The sequence below is a fragment of the Pogona vitticeps genome, chromosome 6 (assembly GCF_051106095.1).
Source record: "Pogona vitticeps strain Pit_001003342236 chromosome 6, PviZW2.1, whole genome shotgun sequence".
Lineage (NCBI taxonomy): Eukaryota > Metazoa > Chordata > Lepidosauria > Squamata > Agamidae > Pogona > Pogona vitticeps.
The window spans coordinates 119211902-119226585 of record NC_135788.1 but is presented as its reverse complement, the minus strand read 5'-3'; the positions used below and the strand labels follow the sequence as shown (position 1 = coordinate 119226585).

Here is a 14684-nt window from a genome sequence, read left to right as displayed (position 1 = left end):
CGGGCACGCCCACCTTGAGCGAAGCGAGCTCCTCCTTTTTCCCCCTCCCGCCTCCCCTCCTCCCCTCGACCAATCCGAACGCACCTCCTGGGGTCAACGGGCAAGACGGGGGAGCCCAATGGCGTGAGAGCCCGGAGGATTGGCGGCTTCCTCGGGCAGGGCTTTTTCCGGATTGGCGGGAGGGTTGAGGAGGGAGGCGGGGCTTACCCTGGCCCAGCTGCTCAGGTGAGGGACGGCAGGTGGGAACCCCTCCCGGTTGCTAAGTGAAGGAGAGGCGGAGAGGTCCGCTCGTAGGGAGGTCTCCTCGGGAGGAGGAGGAGGAGGAGGAGGAGGACCCTCTGGGGCTCGTTCCCAGGGAAGGGGAGGCGGAAGGGAGGGCCACCTGATCCCCCCCATTATTTTTTTACCTGGGATTCAGCCCCCTTGAACTCGGCGGGACTTGCTTCTGAGTAGACCCGGCCAGCATGGCCTTAATGAGCACCAGATGAGGGCGTTGGTGTCGCGGGGGAGGCAACGATTTGGGGAGGGGTGGGAATTCCCCCCAAGCCATTACTGGCAGGGGAAGCTCTCTCTTTTTTTGTAGTCCTTCCTCCCAAAAAAGTAATTTTTCCAAGATTTTCAGCCAAATTCAGTAGAGCTAGCTGTCCTCTCTTCTATGGCTTCAAACTTTAAAAATAATAACAAACGGTTGTGCATATATGGGTGAGTTTTTAAACTGCCTAACAAACAATTATGACCCCCAGGATTTCTGTCAGGAAGAAGAGATGGGGGGGGGGGCTGTACAAGATCTAGCCGTGGGGAAACCTTTGGCACTCCAGAGGGATTGGACTACAATGCCCCGAATCCACAGCCTGCAACGCCAAGGATAAAAAGCTGTGGGAGTCCAAACCGTTCGAAGTGCCAAAGGTTTGTTCCCCCCTCCCTCGTGGAAGATTCATTTATGCATGAAGCTAACGGGATCCATGAAGAGAAAGTAATTGGCTATATTATGCTATTGTATACTAGATAGGAAGACGGGGGTCACTGGTGCTGCTTTCTTTCCTCAGACGTCCAGCCATCAGAAGGACCGGTTGAACCTCTGCGGTTCCGTTCCAAAATGGATATTGGAGGTGGGGGCCGGATCCCCTATGACGACTATCCTGTGGTCTTTCTGCCTCCGTACGAGAGCCCCCCGACCTGGATCCCTCCTCATGAGGTGGGTAGCCCCCAATCCCATTGTCATTATGGAGGCTTTCTGACATGCACATACACATATCACTAGCGATGTCAGAATTCTCATTCAGACCCTGCATGGTGTTAGATAGAAGTCTGGCGCGGATGATTCTGAAAAGACATCTTTGTAGTTTGACATGTCGTATTTAAGCAGGTTCCCCCTGTATTTGCCTCATACCCCGCCCAGAGCAGAGGCGGAGAACACGACTATGCAGTGAGCCCCAAAACAGAGGATCGCGATGTGATTTTTCATCTTTTTCTTTCCTGTAGAGAATCTACCATTCTGATTACAACAATGAACTGACCCAGTTCCTGCCTCGCACCATTGTCCTGAAGAAGCCTCCAGGAGCTCAGGTGAGAGTTGACCTGGTACTAGGAAAAAGAATGAACCCTTTGAACTTTATATTAGTCCACTTGGATAAAAGCTTCCTTTCCTGGATTCCTGTTCAGGAGCAAGAGAACCTCGTTGATCTCTGCATATTATTGTCTTGTCACCATACATTGTGCTTCCCAAGGCTGGTGCTAGTGGCTATTTAACAACATCTGGAGGCCCAAGAGAAGCCCGTCTCCTTCCACCACTGCAAGACAGGGGTGGAGGAGCCTTCCGTGGTCCCCCTTCTGGGAGTGGCCAGTTTCAGTCACTTTGATGGCAAAGCATGTTCTTTCTGCTGCCTGCTGACATAGTGGGCAGATCGCTTGGAAGTCAGGATGGTTTTCTGGGAAGGCAGAGGGTAATGAATGGGACATGTGAGTACAAAAAGCAGAACCCTCCCCCCTACTGGTTGCAGGGGTTGGGAACTGTGGCCCTGGAGCCGAATCCACCCTTCTGGAGAGGTCTGTAGGTTGCCACCTTTTCCTCAAAGCACTATTATTTGCTGGTTTCCCTGCCATACTGTAGTTTCTATGGATGGAAAAGAGCAGATACGGATTAAATGGTTTTCAATGCATTCCTATGGGAAATGCAGATTCAACATAAAAACGTTTCAACTTGAGAACCACCTTCCAATACGGATTAAGTTCTTAAGTAGAGACCCCACTGTATTCAGAAAGGTTGAAAGGCCTCTTTGTGGATTCATCGATGGGCAATAAGAAGATCAAGCAAAAACTAATCTGGTGTTTTGGGACCCACTCTTTATTCCTCCTCCCACTGAGATCCAGACCTGCTCACTCTGTCTCAAAAACGAAGTTTGGAGCTTAGGACCAAAGACGTTCTGCACTTCCCATGAGAGTCAAAATAAAGAATATTCATGTATTTATTATTAAACTTACACCCTGCCCATCTGGTTACCCAGGCCCCCACTCTGGGTGGCGTGCATCAATAAAATGCATAAAATGAACAATCAAAGAAAAGAAAAAGAGGTGGGGAAAATCCCACCCTGGTAATGCATTGTTTCACAATAAACCCCCCAAACCACGATGGTGATATCAATTGAAACAAAAATCAGCTATCAAATAATTAAATAGGAAGCAGGTTATCAAAGGCTTGGCTAAAAAAACCACATGCTTTTATTTGTCTCTTGAATGCCATGAAGGTGAGGACCACAAGCACCTCCGCTGGTAGTGAATTCCATGTTGAGGTGGCCACCACTGAGAAGGCCCAGTTCCTAGTAGCAGATTTCCAGGCCTTCTGTGGAGTAGCCACATGCAATGTAAAATTTTGGGAAGTGCAACACACTGCGCCTGAGTAATAATAATAATACTGTTATAAAAACTGAAGCCGTTGCCCTGTAATGGAGATGAAAATGCTGTCAAAATAATAGAAAACAGTAGTTGTAACCCAAACCACTGTCTCCTCTGGCCCAGCTAGCTTAAGAATAAAAGCTGCAGAATTATGTTAATACAATACAAAGAAGTCGGTAAATTAAGACAATATTTAAAGTCAAAGAGGCAACAAATGCAGAATTATTGCAGTAGCTTTGTGTTTGTAGTTAAGGGAGTCGGCGAAAAGACTGTTCAAAAACCAGTTCCGTGGTTAACAGCTAAATGTTGGCAGTTCCTTTGCTATCAACTGATCCATCTGTTTTTTTTTTCTAGTTGGGCTTCAATATTCGAGGAGGAAAGGCGTCTCAGCTGGGGATCTTCATCTCTAAGGTAGGCTTGTCTCTTGCCCTTTAATCACGACCAATTAGCTCTGCTAAGATCCACTGCTTCTTATATCTCAGTGGCATAATAAAAGTATTACCCACCCTTGGATCTGGATTTTGTGCAAGGTCTTTTTTTTTCTTCAGTGTTTTATTATGGGCAAAACCAAACAAACAAACAACAAAACAGTTTCAAACACAAAACATTTTTAAAAGAAAATGGCCACCAGGCAATTGTTGCATGTGATAAGGCCCACAATGTCAGTTCATTTGCTGAGTGACTTGATTTTTGAGGTGCAGTCCTTCTACCGCTGCATCTGTTAGTTCTTCTGCTTGTTTTTTTTTTTTTAAGGAAGTGTCATTTAGCGTATTCAGAGCTACTCATGAACGAACACAAACGATGGGAGCCTTAGATGTCATAAGAGCAAAAAAACAACAACAAGTAATTTTGTTTGGAGTTTTTTTAGAAAGATAATTTAGCAGTTATGAGAATGTGTGTTAAGTTTCTAAAACTGCACAGTCCTCGGACACCCCCAGAAGAAGGGAAGGGGAAATCACTTCTGAGTCTTCTCTACCTTGAAAACCTCAGAAAGGTTGGCATAAGTCAGAGATGGCTTTATTTTATGATCGTTATTATTATGATCATTACAATTTAATCCTAATCCACAGTTTCATTCTCCAAGTATGGGGAGTTCTACTTACATATTGTGACAGTTTGGCAGGATGAAGCGGGCATTGTATTGAACTGTAAAGGGGCAAAACAGGGGGCAGCAAATTGTTTTATTGGAACAGGCATGGTTTGCCCATCCTTGATACCGGTGTTTGCAAATGTCTAACTGGTACTGTCACCCGTCTTGTTGCCAGGTGATCCCGGACTCTGATGCCCATCGTGCTGGACTACAGGAGGGAGACCAAGTCTTGTCAGTGAACGATGTGGACTTTCAGGATATAGAACATGGCAAGGTGAGATACGGCCTCTCAGCAGAGGCTTAGACCCCCTAGTGAGCAAAGTGGAAGAAGCCGGTGCAGAGCCCTTTACGACCCACATTGATGTTCTTCAGAATCAGCCATTTCTCTTCTTCTTCTTGCTTCCTCCCAGGCGGTGGAGATTTTGAAAACCGCACGCGAGATTGTCATGAGAGTCCGTTTCTTCCCTTACAGTAAGTGCTGCTACTGCTGCTTTTTGCAAAATCTGGGGGCCTTTTCAAACTGAAACTGTGCACTGTGTAAGTTCTGCACCTCCTCATTGCTCTTGGGCATATCAACCCCGCAAGTGTGAGATGTTTTTGCTCCAGGCAGGGGAATTGTGGTTTCAGGAGGCTCCACCAGAAAGCCAAGATTGACGAAGGAAAAATAAGACGTTGTTGTGGATCAGTTAGTAGCGCAGTGTTTAATTGCACAACTGTGCCAGAGAAGAACTGTGCTTTATTAGTCTACCTTAAAGAGGGCCTTAGAGGAGAGGAGGAGATACTATGATAAATCTGGCTATGGATGGTGCCCTCTTCTCCCAGAGAACCACAACACTAGTGGGGCAGTACAGAAATGGTAATAAATAAACAAAATATTATTATCATCGTTATTTACATTCATATATCATCTGTCCTCCACACATGGCTCTCCTCCTCCCTGGGAGGGTTATCAAGCTGCGAGAACAAGCCTTTGGCCCCAAATTCCAGAGTGAGCTTCCGGAACCATGGGCAACTTCAACCTGGATCTCAAAAAATCCCAGCCTGACAGCTTAACTCTACACCGTCCTGGAAGCAGTGGCCAGAATCCTATTGCAGATTTACTGTTGTATAAGGAAAATCACATCAGCCCGATATCCAACTGCTGCTCATTAAGGAGGTGCTGGTTGGGTTTCTGAGCGGTTGCCTGGTCACACAAGTTCAGGAAAGCAATCAGAACATTGTGAGTGAGAAGCCATTTGCCATTAGCTGATCTCCCTTATGCAGGCTTAAATAGGCAACAGGATTCCGGCCACTACATCTTCCTGAGTTCTTTTGCTGACACAGGGGGGGATTTAGCTTCCACGTGGGGACTTCCCCGAGGTAGTTGGCTGGCATTAACCTACAAAAGAGGGCACTGGATTTTCGTTCAGACCGAGCATGTGCCTTGTTGATGTCCTGATGTCCGTTCTGTTTCTCCAGATTATCAGAGGCAGAAGGAGAGAACTGTTCACTAGATACCCCAGCTTCCAACCTGTGGTCGTCTTTTTGCCGAGGGCTCACTTACCAAGCTCCAGCTGGACCCTACCTTGTTTTGATTTTCAAAACAGCTGGTACTGGAGAGTTTGATTTTCGGCGAAGAGGAATCTTGAGTTCCTGCAGAAAGAACAAATCTAACTTCCATGCTATTTCTTCCCTTTTTCTGCTGTGAACGAAGGGAGATCGGGAACTGGACGAGGTTCGGATTGGGATCTTTCATCCAACGCCTTGTTCTTTTGCAACTGTTTTCTTTTCCCCCAAAAAATAAAGATATTTGGGGTTCAGAAGGAAGAAATGGAGGGTGTTGCCTGTCGGACTTGAACTGGGCTTTTGTTGATGTTATGGGATACAGTCTGCTTATTGATCAGTATCAAAGCAAATGGTTTTATTTCCTTTGGTTCTACTAAAATGTGTGCATGGGGGGGGGAGCAGAAAGGCAGCCTTCCCCATGATACGTTTTCCCTGTCTTGTTCTTGTAAAGTTCTAGATATTTAGGACTACGCTTGATCGCACATTGTGGCTTGTGGCCTTGGTGGCAAAATTCGTGGTTTTGGTTGGATGCTGGGTAATTTTTTTAAAAATTGTGAAATAAGCTCCTCCTCTGTGAATAATGAAATCATTGTCGTTTTCTAAAGGCACAACACACCGGGGCTGAAGTCCTGTTGCTTAGCAGAGTTAAGTTGCAACTTAGGCCCATTGAATCAGGGGAACTTAGGGCAGAGTTGGAGCACCAGAACCCCATGGATTCAATGCGCCTACTTCAGCTGCAACTTAACTGTGCTAAGCAACAGGATCTCCACGTGGATGATGCTGCGCAGGCAGGAGGGGCCATCACACCCTCTTTTTCTCCCTCTTACCCTGTCCTCAACAGCTTGGCACAAATGTTACATTTTCTTTTACATCAACGCTCCCCGTGCCAAATACCCCCTCTTAGTCTTTGAACAGATATAAAAACATTTGCTACAGATTCTGTGCTGGGACAGCTCTGTGCCTGGGCATCCGGTTGGCCATTTGAATCCCCACTGTGCCTCCTTGATGGGGACCAGATCAGGTGATGCATGGGGTCCCTTCCAGCCTGCACTTCAAAGATGATGATGAGGAGGAGGAGGACGTGTCTTATTCAATGTACACCCGATGCATGAGCTAGAATGGTCCCACGGTGAGTTCCCAAAACAGGATCCGGATGGGTTTGCCACCTGTATTTTGCCAAGGGACCTGAGAATGATTTATGCTAGTAAAACACCAAGTTGCATTTTTGCTCCTTATAATAGGATTGCATCCTGACCTCCAAATGCTTAACTTGTTCTTCCTTAGGATGGATTCATTTTTCCCCCCAGGGAACTTAATTATCTTGAACACCCATCTTCTAAGCAAGATTTGTTGGGAGTGGCTGATTCCTTTTTTCATCTTCACAAGCCCCAGCCTGCAATTCCTGTTGCTCCCGTTTCATTCACTTTGGTGGTTGGTCCACCTGAATGAGAACAGCCGAGGAAACCATTCCCGCCTGCAGAGAAGAAGGGAAGGACTTGAGCCTCCAGATTTTTTCGCCCGAACACCTCCCCCAGCTGTGGAACTGCCTTTCTTGATCTGGGAATGCTGGGAAATGTAGTATCCACAGGAGAACATCTGGTTGAGGGAATTGTTATGGGAAAAACAAGGCCTTTTAATATTCTGAGCTATTCTTTGAAATGTACTTTCTGCAGAGCTGGGGAAAGTTCACTTTTTGGATCACAACACCCATGTGCCTCCAGCCAGCGTGGTCATTGGCTGTGCTGGTGGTGCACTGTGGGAACTGTAGTCCAGAAAGGTGACAGTTTAAAGTTCTGGTTGTTTCCAATCTGCTTTTTATTCAAAGGAATATGTTACAAAGCCTGTTATGCGTTCTGATTTTCTGCTAGGTATTTTTCCCTCATCACAGTCCACTTTTGGAATATTCTCAATCTTTAATAAAGACACCCATTGCAGAATATGTTATGTATTCTTACTAACCTTCAAGCTTTTCACTCCCGCACACAAAGCACCTGTAAGACCAACCCAGTACTTTCTCTGCGAACCAAAACCACCTGCCGTGATCTGTGCAGAGTAGCGAGGGGCTTAGTTGTGATTGTCAAAGGAAGGGGTCTGGTTCCATCTGACACTGAGAGACACCCCGAAGCTGATGTTCTGCCCGAGTCTCCTTGCTGAAAAATAAAACTTAAGCCCCTTCATGGTGACAGTGGGTTTGTGGGTCAAGCAAAAAATGGAGGGTAGATAACTTCAGCAAGTGTCTGTGAACTTACAACTTCCCCATACAGAGGCAGTATATCTCAAAGTAACCCAGGAGTGGCAAAAACAGTAGGAAGAACATAACTCCATGTGGGCTTTCAGTTCTCTGGCAGATGGCGGTTGACAGATATAGTAAAACAGGTTAGTCCCAGCTCCCTGAATGGAAAAAAGTGGTATCGGTGGATTGTCTGTAAGGTTTTTTTATTTAATTTCCTATGCTTAGCTCTCTCACCAATGTCAACTTCTCATTGTAAGCTCCTTGGGGCAGGGATCTCTCAAACCTGTTCTTTACACAGGACTGTCTCCACACATGTTATTGTGGATTTAACATTTAAACTCTGTGTTTCTCCTGAAGAGGACCCAGGGCAGCTTATAATATTAAAAGCTTGAAAAAAAAGTATTACCATATTTAAAAAAGAATTTAAACAGCTATTCCATTAAAAACCCAAGGGATACATGGGGTGGGTGTGGGGGAGGAGAGAGCTGATCAGAGCACTCCAGGAAATGCTTCTGCCTAACGATCACAGCAGACAAAGTTTGCTTTATTAAATTAATTAAATTATTTCATTATTTCACCCTCCCACCCAAGTAAATAGAATCTGCCAGCCTCCCAGCGACAGAAGCAAAGGAAAACAAGTTGTGCCTAAAGTAAGGTATCTTAAAGACAAAAGGACCTGTTGATCCGTGTTTCCTTTTGCTACTAGATTTTTGCAATGCAAACTCAGCAAAGGCGGTCGTCTGAATGGCTTGTCCTGTAATTCAGTTGCAATAAAAAGGAAAGAAAGAGAGCATTCGCTGTGGACGGTTCCATGGTGTAATGGTTAGCACTCTGGACTTTGAATCCAGCGATCCGAGTTCAAATCTCGGTGGAACCTCGCTTTTGGCCCTCGGGGTGCTCTCCAAGACACGTGTCAACACGTCGGAACGACAGTAGCTCTTCACCTCTCGTTAGGGGGGGTCCCTGAACAGAAGTAGCAGCCAAAGATTTCCGTGTTGGGTGCAAACCCTCGGTTTAAAAAGTGGGGACGAAGGCAGCGGATCTTCTGCTTAGGTTTCCACTCTCACCAAGCGAGTCAACTTTATCCAAGTTTCCATTTAGCAAATACAACTTTTGTGCTCAAAGTTCCTGAAAAAGGGACAAAGAGGGGAAAAAAGGGGGGGGAAAGGAATTTGTGTGTGTGTGTGTGTGTGTGTGTGTTTTAACCCAACTGGGAAGCCTGGGTGTAGGGGCTACAACGTGGAAGGAGAAATGTAACTGCAAAGAAACCAGCACCTTTAAGCATGTGCAGAGTGCCCTGCCATTAGCCATAGGATACTTGTTTCCTTGAGGAGTCTTCGATCAAGGGGTGGAGAGAGAGAAGTGTAAATAGAGGGGGTATCGAGCAGTAGATTCGCGCCCTTCGCTTTTTGAAACTTAAGCCTGAAATTGGAGATTAAAGATCAGAGACCTTTGGAAAGAAAGGCCCGCCTTCCTTGGGCAGAGCTTGGAAAGCCCTTTCATTTCCTGAAGCCGGGAACTGATCTGAAAAGGATGATGGCGATAAAGCGACAAAGCGAGGCTACCTGGGTAAAATAAGCTCGAAAGAGAATTTGGGGGAAAATAAAATGGAAATACAACCACGTTGAACTGTCTATGTAAAGGCTTAAGGTACACTTTCTACTCCCAAGGCATTGGTGGTTCAGTGGTAGAATTCTCGCCTGCCACGCGGGAGGCCCGGGTTCGATTCCCGGCCAATGCAACTGGTGTTTTTTGTTTTTATGTATTTCTTTGCCTCTTCGTTTCAATTCATATTGCCTTCGTTTCAATTTGTCTTCAACAACCTACAGCATTTCCATTACTGGGGGAAAAAAAAAAACAGGCCTTGGCGTCATCTTATAGACAGGAAGCAAGGCAATGGATGGGAAAGTGAAAAAAGGCTGCTATGGGTTTTTTTTTCATTACACAGGTCTCAAAAGTAGGTCACCCAGGAGCCGAAATAGCTCAGTTGGGAGAGCGTTAGACTGAAGATCTAAAGGTCCCTGGTTCGATCCCGGGTTTCGGCAGATTGTATTTTAAATTTCTCTATCTGTGTTTTTTTTTTATGTATTTATTTTTTTAAAGTTTCCTGACATGGAAATAGTACTCAGCATCGTCAGAAGCACACTGTGCACACAGAGCAGTACTGTACGTTTTGGCCCGGAGGGAATTGGTGCGGAACATTTTTTTTGAGCTGTCATTTCTTCAAGCAATACAACCCTGCCCCCTCCCCAAAAGACTTTGTACAGAAATTAATTAGATCTTCCCCTTTTAAGTCAAGAATTTATCCTACGATATCCTTCTTCTTTTTTTGCAAGAAAAGGGATATGTATTTATAATTTATTATTAAAATATTATTTTATAATTTATATGTATATTTATAAACATGTATTATTTATTAAAATTATTTTTTATCCCGCCTTTCTCCTTAAAAACGACCCAAGGCATAGTTATTCCTTACATTACTGTACTTTGTTTTGCAAGCAATAAAAGAAACAGAAGCAAAGAAAGTTCCGTCATTTTCATTTATTTGGCAGGGCCTAGACTTATGGATCTTATGGTTTGTGGTGCTGATGGAGGCGGCGGTGGTGATGATGATCATCATAATAACCTGTGTCGTCAAGTTGTTAAAATACTCTCTCACGTTGCAAATATTCCTTAAGTAAAAGTAGTCCAGCAGACGAAATTTATTCGCTCCCTAATAGGAGACGAGGTGGCCGAGTGGTTAAGGCGATGGACTGCTAATCCATTGTGCTCTGCACGCGTGGGTTCGAATCCCATCCTCGTCGAGCAAATAGTTGAGAAAAGGGAGCATAATGCTCTACTTTTAAAGTGCAAGGAAATCAATAGGATCTGACCAAAGCGCAAGCTTTCACCTCTCCACACTTGTTCCCTTCCTTTCCATTGCAATGTATTGTATCCGTTACTGATGCACAATACATTGATACAGAAGATACCCCCCCCCTCTACGACAACCCTCCAAAGCCCTTCAGGCTCACAGCCACTTGCACCGTAATATGAGGAAATTGTTTTCACCTTTTCTCCGCGGTTGACACATTAAAACCAGACAAATCGAGCAAGAAAAATAAACATTTCCAACCCACGCCAAGATAACGTGGCGCGAATAAACAGCAATGCGGTAAAAGCTGCTAAGGCAGAAACAGCTAATGATGCTGCAGACATGAAACGGTAACCAACGGAAAAAAATATGGACCCCTTATTTTCCAGCTTCAGCTTTTTTCCTTCGTACAAACCCCGATCATGTTGGCACCACTCCGAATCTACTTAGAAACCCCAGACCCAAGGGACGAAACCAGCCTTTAGTTTTTAAGTCGAAGGGAGAAAAGACGGCGGGGGGGGGGCTAGTCAGGCTCGGCCTCTGGAGCCGCGCCAACCCAGACCATCTATCTCCAAAGCAATGACTGCAGCTCTTCCCGGGAATGCTTGGGTGGCTCTTAAAAGAGCCGTTTGGGGTGATGGGGAAAAGCTACGCGCCCTTTGGGGGTGGGGGCTTCACTTTTTCTTCGGGGCAATTTTAGCCTTCGAGACCTTAGGCTTGGCTTTCACTTTCGGCTTCAAGGCTTTGGCGGGGCTCCGGGTGGTCTTCTTGGGCTTGGTCACTTTAGACTTTTGGGGGCTCTTGGCCGCCTTCTTGGCCCCTCCGGCGGGCTTCTTGGCCGCCTTGGCGCCCTTCTTGGCCCCTCCGGCTGAGGGCTTCTTGGCTTTCTTGGCGGCGGCCGAAGCCGGCTTCTTGGCGGCGGTCTTCTTGCCTTTGGCCGCAACGGGCCCCGCGAGCTTCTTCTTGGCCGCCGCTGCTCCTGCCGCCTTGTCCTTGCCGCCCTCGGCCTGCTTCTTGTTGAGGCGGAAGGAGCCCGAGGCGCCGGTGCCCTTGGTCTGCACCAGGGTGCCCTTGCCCACCAGGCTCTTGAGGCCCAACTTGATGCGGCTGTTGTTCTTCTCCACGTCGTAGCCGGCGGCCGCCAGCGCCTTCTTGAGGGCGGCCAGCGAGACCCCGCCGCGCTCCTTGGAGGCCGCCACCGCCTGGGTCAGCAGCTCCGTCACGCTCGGGCCCGACGGCTTGCGCGCCTTGGCTGCCGCCTTCTTAGCCGGGAGTTTCGCGGCCACAGCCTCCGCCACCGGCGCAACTGGCGCTACTTCAGTCATAGCTGCTCGGACTCGTCTCCTCTCAATGGCAACTGCAAACTGTACGCGAGCGGGCGCCGGGACCGGCTATTTATAGGGGAGGAGCCGCGCTCTGATTGGCTGGTTCGGGGCAGGTCGTTCTGACAGCCCGAGCGGGGCTCCCGGGCTTTGCAAACTTTTTGTGTTTCTTCGCCTGCACTAAACGCCCCGTTAATCGAGATCCCTCGCACCGATCCAGCTCCTTGCAGGCGGGATCGAGCGGGGGGACGGTGGACTTCCGAGGACCCGGTTTTCACGCTCAGGGCTAGCAAGACGAGTCTGCCAGAAGCGAGGAAACTCAACCTCTTCCCGCTCTTTCTGCCTGCAAGCTCGCAAACTTCCGTTTTTAGCCGAAAACAGCAAATGATCCTTTTAATAAATTGTTACGCAAAACTCTGCATATGATACTTTGGAAGGTCTGCTTCTCGGCCAGGAAGAAAAGGAGAGGCTTCGCCCGATAATCGTGAGCTCATCGCTTCTTTAATTGAACTAAGTAGCACACGCGACACTTTCCATCAATGAGGACATTGAGTGTTCTCTTTTAGGTATTTTTTTTTTCTGGAGTTCCGATCAGAAATTAATAATGTGATGGGACTTAATTTTCGGTACGAAAACTCTGGTTTCGAAAGGTTTTGCTGGTCAAAAATGGAGCAGGCTCTGTTAAACAGACAAGCAAAATTCAGTGAGATACCGAATCGCTGATGTACTCAAAAGAAAATGCGTGGTGAATACTGTACTTTCCTTAAACCACATTTGCTGCAATTATTATGGCATCTCCTTTTTTAACAGATGAAGCTCTCCTGGTCTTTAGCAATTAAAAGTGAAAGACAACAAACTGGGGAACGAGAAAAGGTCTTTTGTTCACGGGGGGGGGGGTGGCCTGGAGAGAACACAGTGCAGGAGGCGTCTGTCTGTCCACCGTGCCTTGCAGAAGCGTGTCTCCCCTAAAATAAGTCTCTCTCCAGAAACCACCTGCCTGAGACCCCAGCGAAGGGTCTCAGGCTTTCCAAAGTAATCTTTAATTCTCAAGAAAAGATTGATCCTTCCCTTCTTCCAGAAAATCGGGAGATATAGTATGGACCACGCAGTAGGGATCACAGTAAGTGCAACCTGAAGGATGCCTGCATATACTGAACAAGAGATAATAGTTTAAGGTTTGGGTTGTTATTATGTGGCACCCATGAAGTTTTCTCTGATGTATGGCAACCCTATGAATGAGCCATCTCCAGAATGCCCTGTCTTCAACTGCTCTGCTCAGCTCTTGTAGACTCAAGCTTGTGGCTTTCTTTGGGGAGTCATTCCCTCTCCTATTTGGTCTTCCTCTTTTCCTGCTGTCATCAATTTTTTTCCCACCACCCCGGCTCCCCTCCCCCCAGGACTCTGCCTGACATGCCTAAAATAGGACAGATTCAGTTGCGTCTTGGGAGGGACACCTTTCCCCATCACAAAATCAAAAGGTTTTAGCAAGTTCTATAGATCGCAGACATTTGTCCCGGATGCTTCTCAAAACCAGAGACAGACTAGAATTGCTGAGTATTTTTTTGCTTACTGTCAACAGAGGATCCTCTCTGTATTATAATATGCGAGGAGTCCTACCCACCCAGCCCACATCCAGCAGAGATGACCTGGATGCATTTGGCATTCATTGACTGACAGCTGTAACGTTGCTGCCTTTTAACAAAAGGTGCAAGGTTCGTGGTAAACACAGGTACCAATTTCTGCTCAGCCATGAAGTTTGACAGGTGACCTAAATGCGCCATTGTAGCCTAGCTTAGCTCAACAGATTTCCTTCTAAAAATATCAAAATAGAGAGAGAGAGCGCACTGTGTGTGTAGAAGTATCCCAGGGGTTTTCAACCTTTGGTCCTCCAGATGTTTTGGAATTCAGCTCCCAGAAACCCCAATTATCATTTCTAATGCTGAGGATGATTTTGAATTGTGGTGCTGGAGGAGGCTCTTGAGAGTCCCCTGGACTGCAAAGAGAACAAACCTATCAGTTCTAAAGGAAATCAACCCTGAGTGCTCACTGGAAGGACAGATCCTGAAGCTGAGGCTCCAATCCTTTGGCCCTCTCATGAGAAGAGAAGACTCCCTGGAAAAGACCCTGATGTTGGGAAAGTGTGAAGGCAAGAGGAGAAGGGGACAACAAAGGATGAGATGGCTGGACAGGGTCATCGAAGTGACCAGCATGAATTTGAACCAACTCCGGGAGGCAGTGGAAGACAGGAAGGCCTGGCGTGCTCTGGTCCATGGGGTCACTAAGAGTTGGAAATGACTTAACAACTAAACAACAACAATGTTGAGGAATTCTGAGAGTTGAAGTCTGAGAAGCTGGTGGAAAGAAGGATCTTATCCACTGGTTTAGATCTAGATTGAGGAAGTCCATGGTCCCCATGTTTATGAGCTGCAGTCCAGTAGTAAGTCACCACTGGAGTAGGCCCATTGAATCAGTGGGGATTTTGTGAGTCAGCTCCTCTGTAATTTTTCCTGATTCAACTGGTGGAAATCCAGTTGCAACATACTACCAGATTTTACCTCCTAATAAGTTCCAGATCTCCTTGGATGGCCCTGACCCAGCCTGATCTAACTTATAAGATCATCATAGAAGGAAAAGAACAATATATGCTGTTCTAGGAGAGGCTATAATATTTAGAATTCCAAATAAATTAGATGGGCTGCCCTGGCTCCTGAGTTCCTTGGATGCAAACATGAAATAATGGAAGAA

The 14684-nt window shown here is 46.6% G+C and overlaps 2 protein-coding genes and 4 non-coding genes across 8 annotated transcripts; 5 read left to right on the top strand and 1 right to left on the bottom strand.

Annotated features, from left to right (window-relative positions):
- The first annotated feature begins 97 nt into the window (after nucleotides 1-97).
- On the top strand, nucleotides 98-7464 carry PDZD11 (PDZ domain containing 11). 3 transcript variants are annotated; one of them, XM_020810496.3, is made up of 7 exons: nucleotides 98-225; nucleotides 1047-1195; nucleotides 1483-1566; nucleotides 3247-3303; nucleotides 4158-4256; nucleotides 4393-4453; nucleotides 5441-7464. In XM_020810496.3, exons 2-7 carry the CDS (start codon nucleotides 1097-1099, stop codon nucleotides 5473-5475), a joined length of 435 nt encoding a protein of 144 aa, XP_020666155.3. In that variant the 5' UTR covers nucleotides 98-225; nucleotides 1047-1096; the 3' UTR covers nucleotides 5476-7464. The 3 variants fall into 3 exon arrangements, with proteins under 3 accessions (XP_020666155.3, XP_078234337.1, XP_078234336.1); XM_078378211.1 differs by having other exon boundaries at nucleotides 217-239; XM_078378210.1 differs by lacking the exon at nucleotides 98-225 and adding an exon at nucleotides 230-702.
- A 1101-nt stretch (nucleotides 7465-8565) lies between these two features.
- TRNAQ-UUG (transfer RNA glutamine (anticodon UUG)) lies at nucleotides 8566-8637 on the top strand. Its single transcript has one exon. It is a non-coding gene; the product is annotated as a tRNA-Gln (tRNA).
- Nucleotides 8638-9430: 793 nt separating this feature from the next.
- Nucleotides 9431-9501, top strand: TRNAG-GCC (transfer RNA glycine (anticodon GCC)). Its single transcript has one exon. It is a non-coding gene; the product is annotated as a tRNA-Gly (tRNA).
- Nucleotides 9502-9732: 231 nt separating this feature from the next.
- On the top strand, nucleotides 9733-9805 carry TRNAF-GAA (transfer RNA phenylalanine (anticodon GAA)). Its single transcript has one exon. It is a non-coding gene; the product is annotated as a tRNA-Phe (tRNA).
- Nucleotides 9806-10289: 484 nt separating this feature from the next.
- Nucleotides 10290-11981, bottom strand: LOC110088281 (histone H1.3-like). Its single transcript, XM_020810494.3, has one exon. The coding sequence runs from the start codon at nucleotides 11940-11942 to the stop codon at nucleotides 11292-11294; it is 651 nt and encodes a 216-aa protein (XP_020666153.3). The 5' UTR covers nucleotides 11943-11981; the 3' UTR covers nucleotides 10290-11291.
- On the top strand, nucleotides 10486-10567 carry TRNAS-GCU (transfer RNA serine (anticodon GCU)). Its single transcript has one exon. It is a non-coding gene; the product is annotated as a tRNA-Ser (tRNA).
- Nucleotides 11982-14684: the final 2703 nt, after the last annotated feature.

Coding starts and splice junctions, on each gene's coding strand:
- PDZD11 (XM_078378210.1), top strand. Junction 1,567..3,246: donor AGAAGCCTCCAGGAGCTCAG/GTGAGAGTTGAC, acceptor TTTTTTTTCTAG/TTGGGCTTCAATATTCGAGG. Junction 4,454..5,440: donor AGTCCGTTTCTTCCCTTACA/GTAAGTGCTGCT, acceptor CTGTTTCTCCAG/ATTATCAGAGGCAGAAGGAG.
- LOC110088281 (XM_020810494.3), bottom strand. CDS start 11,942: ATGACTGAAGTAGCGCCAGTTGCGCCGGTGGCGGAGGCTGTGGCCGCG.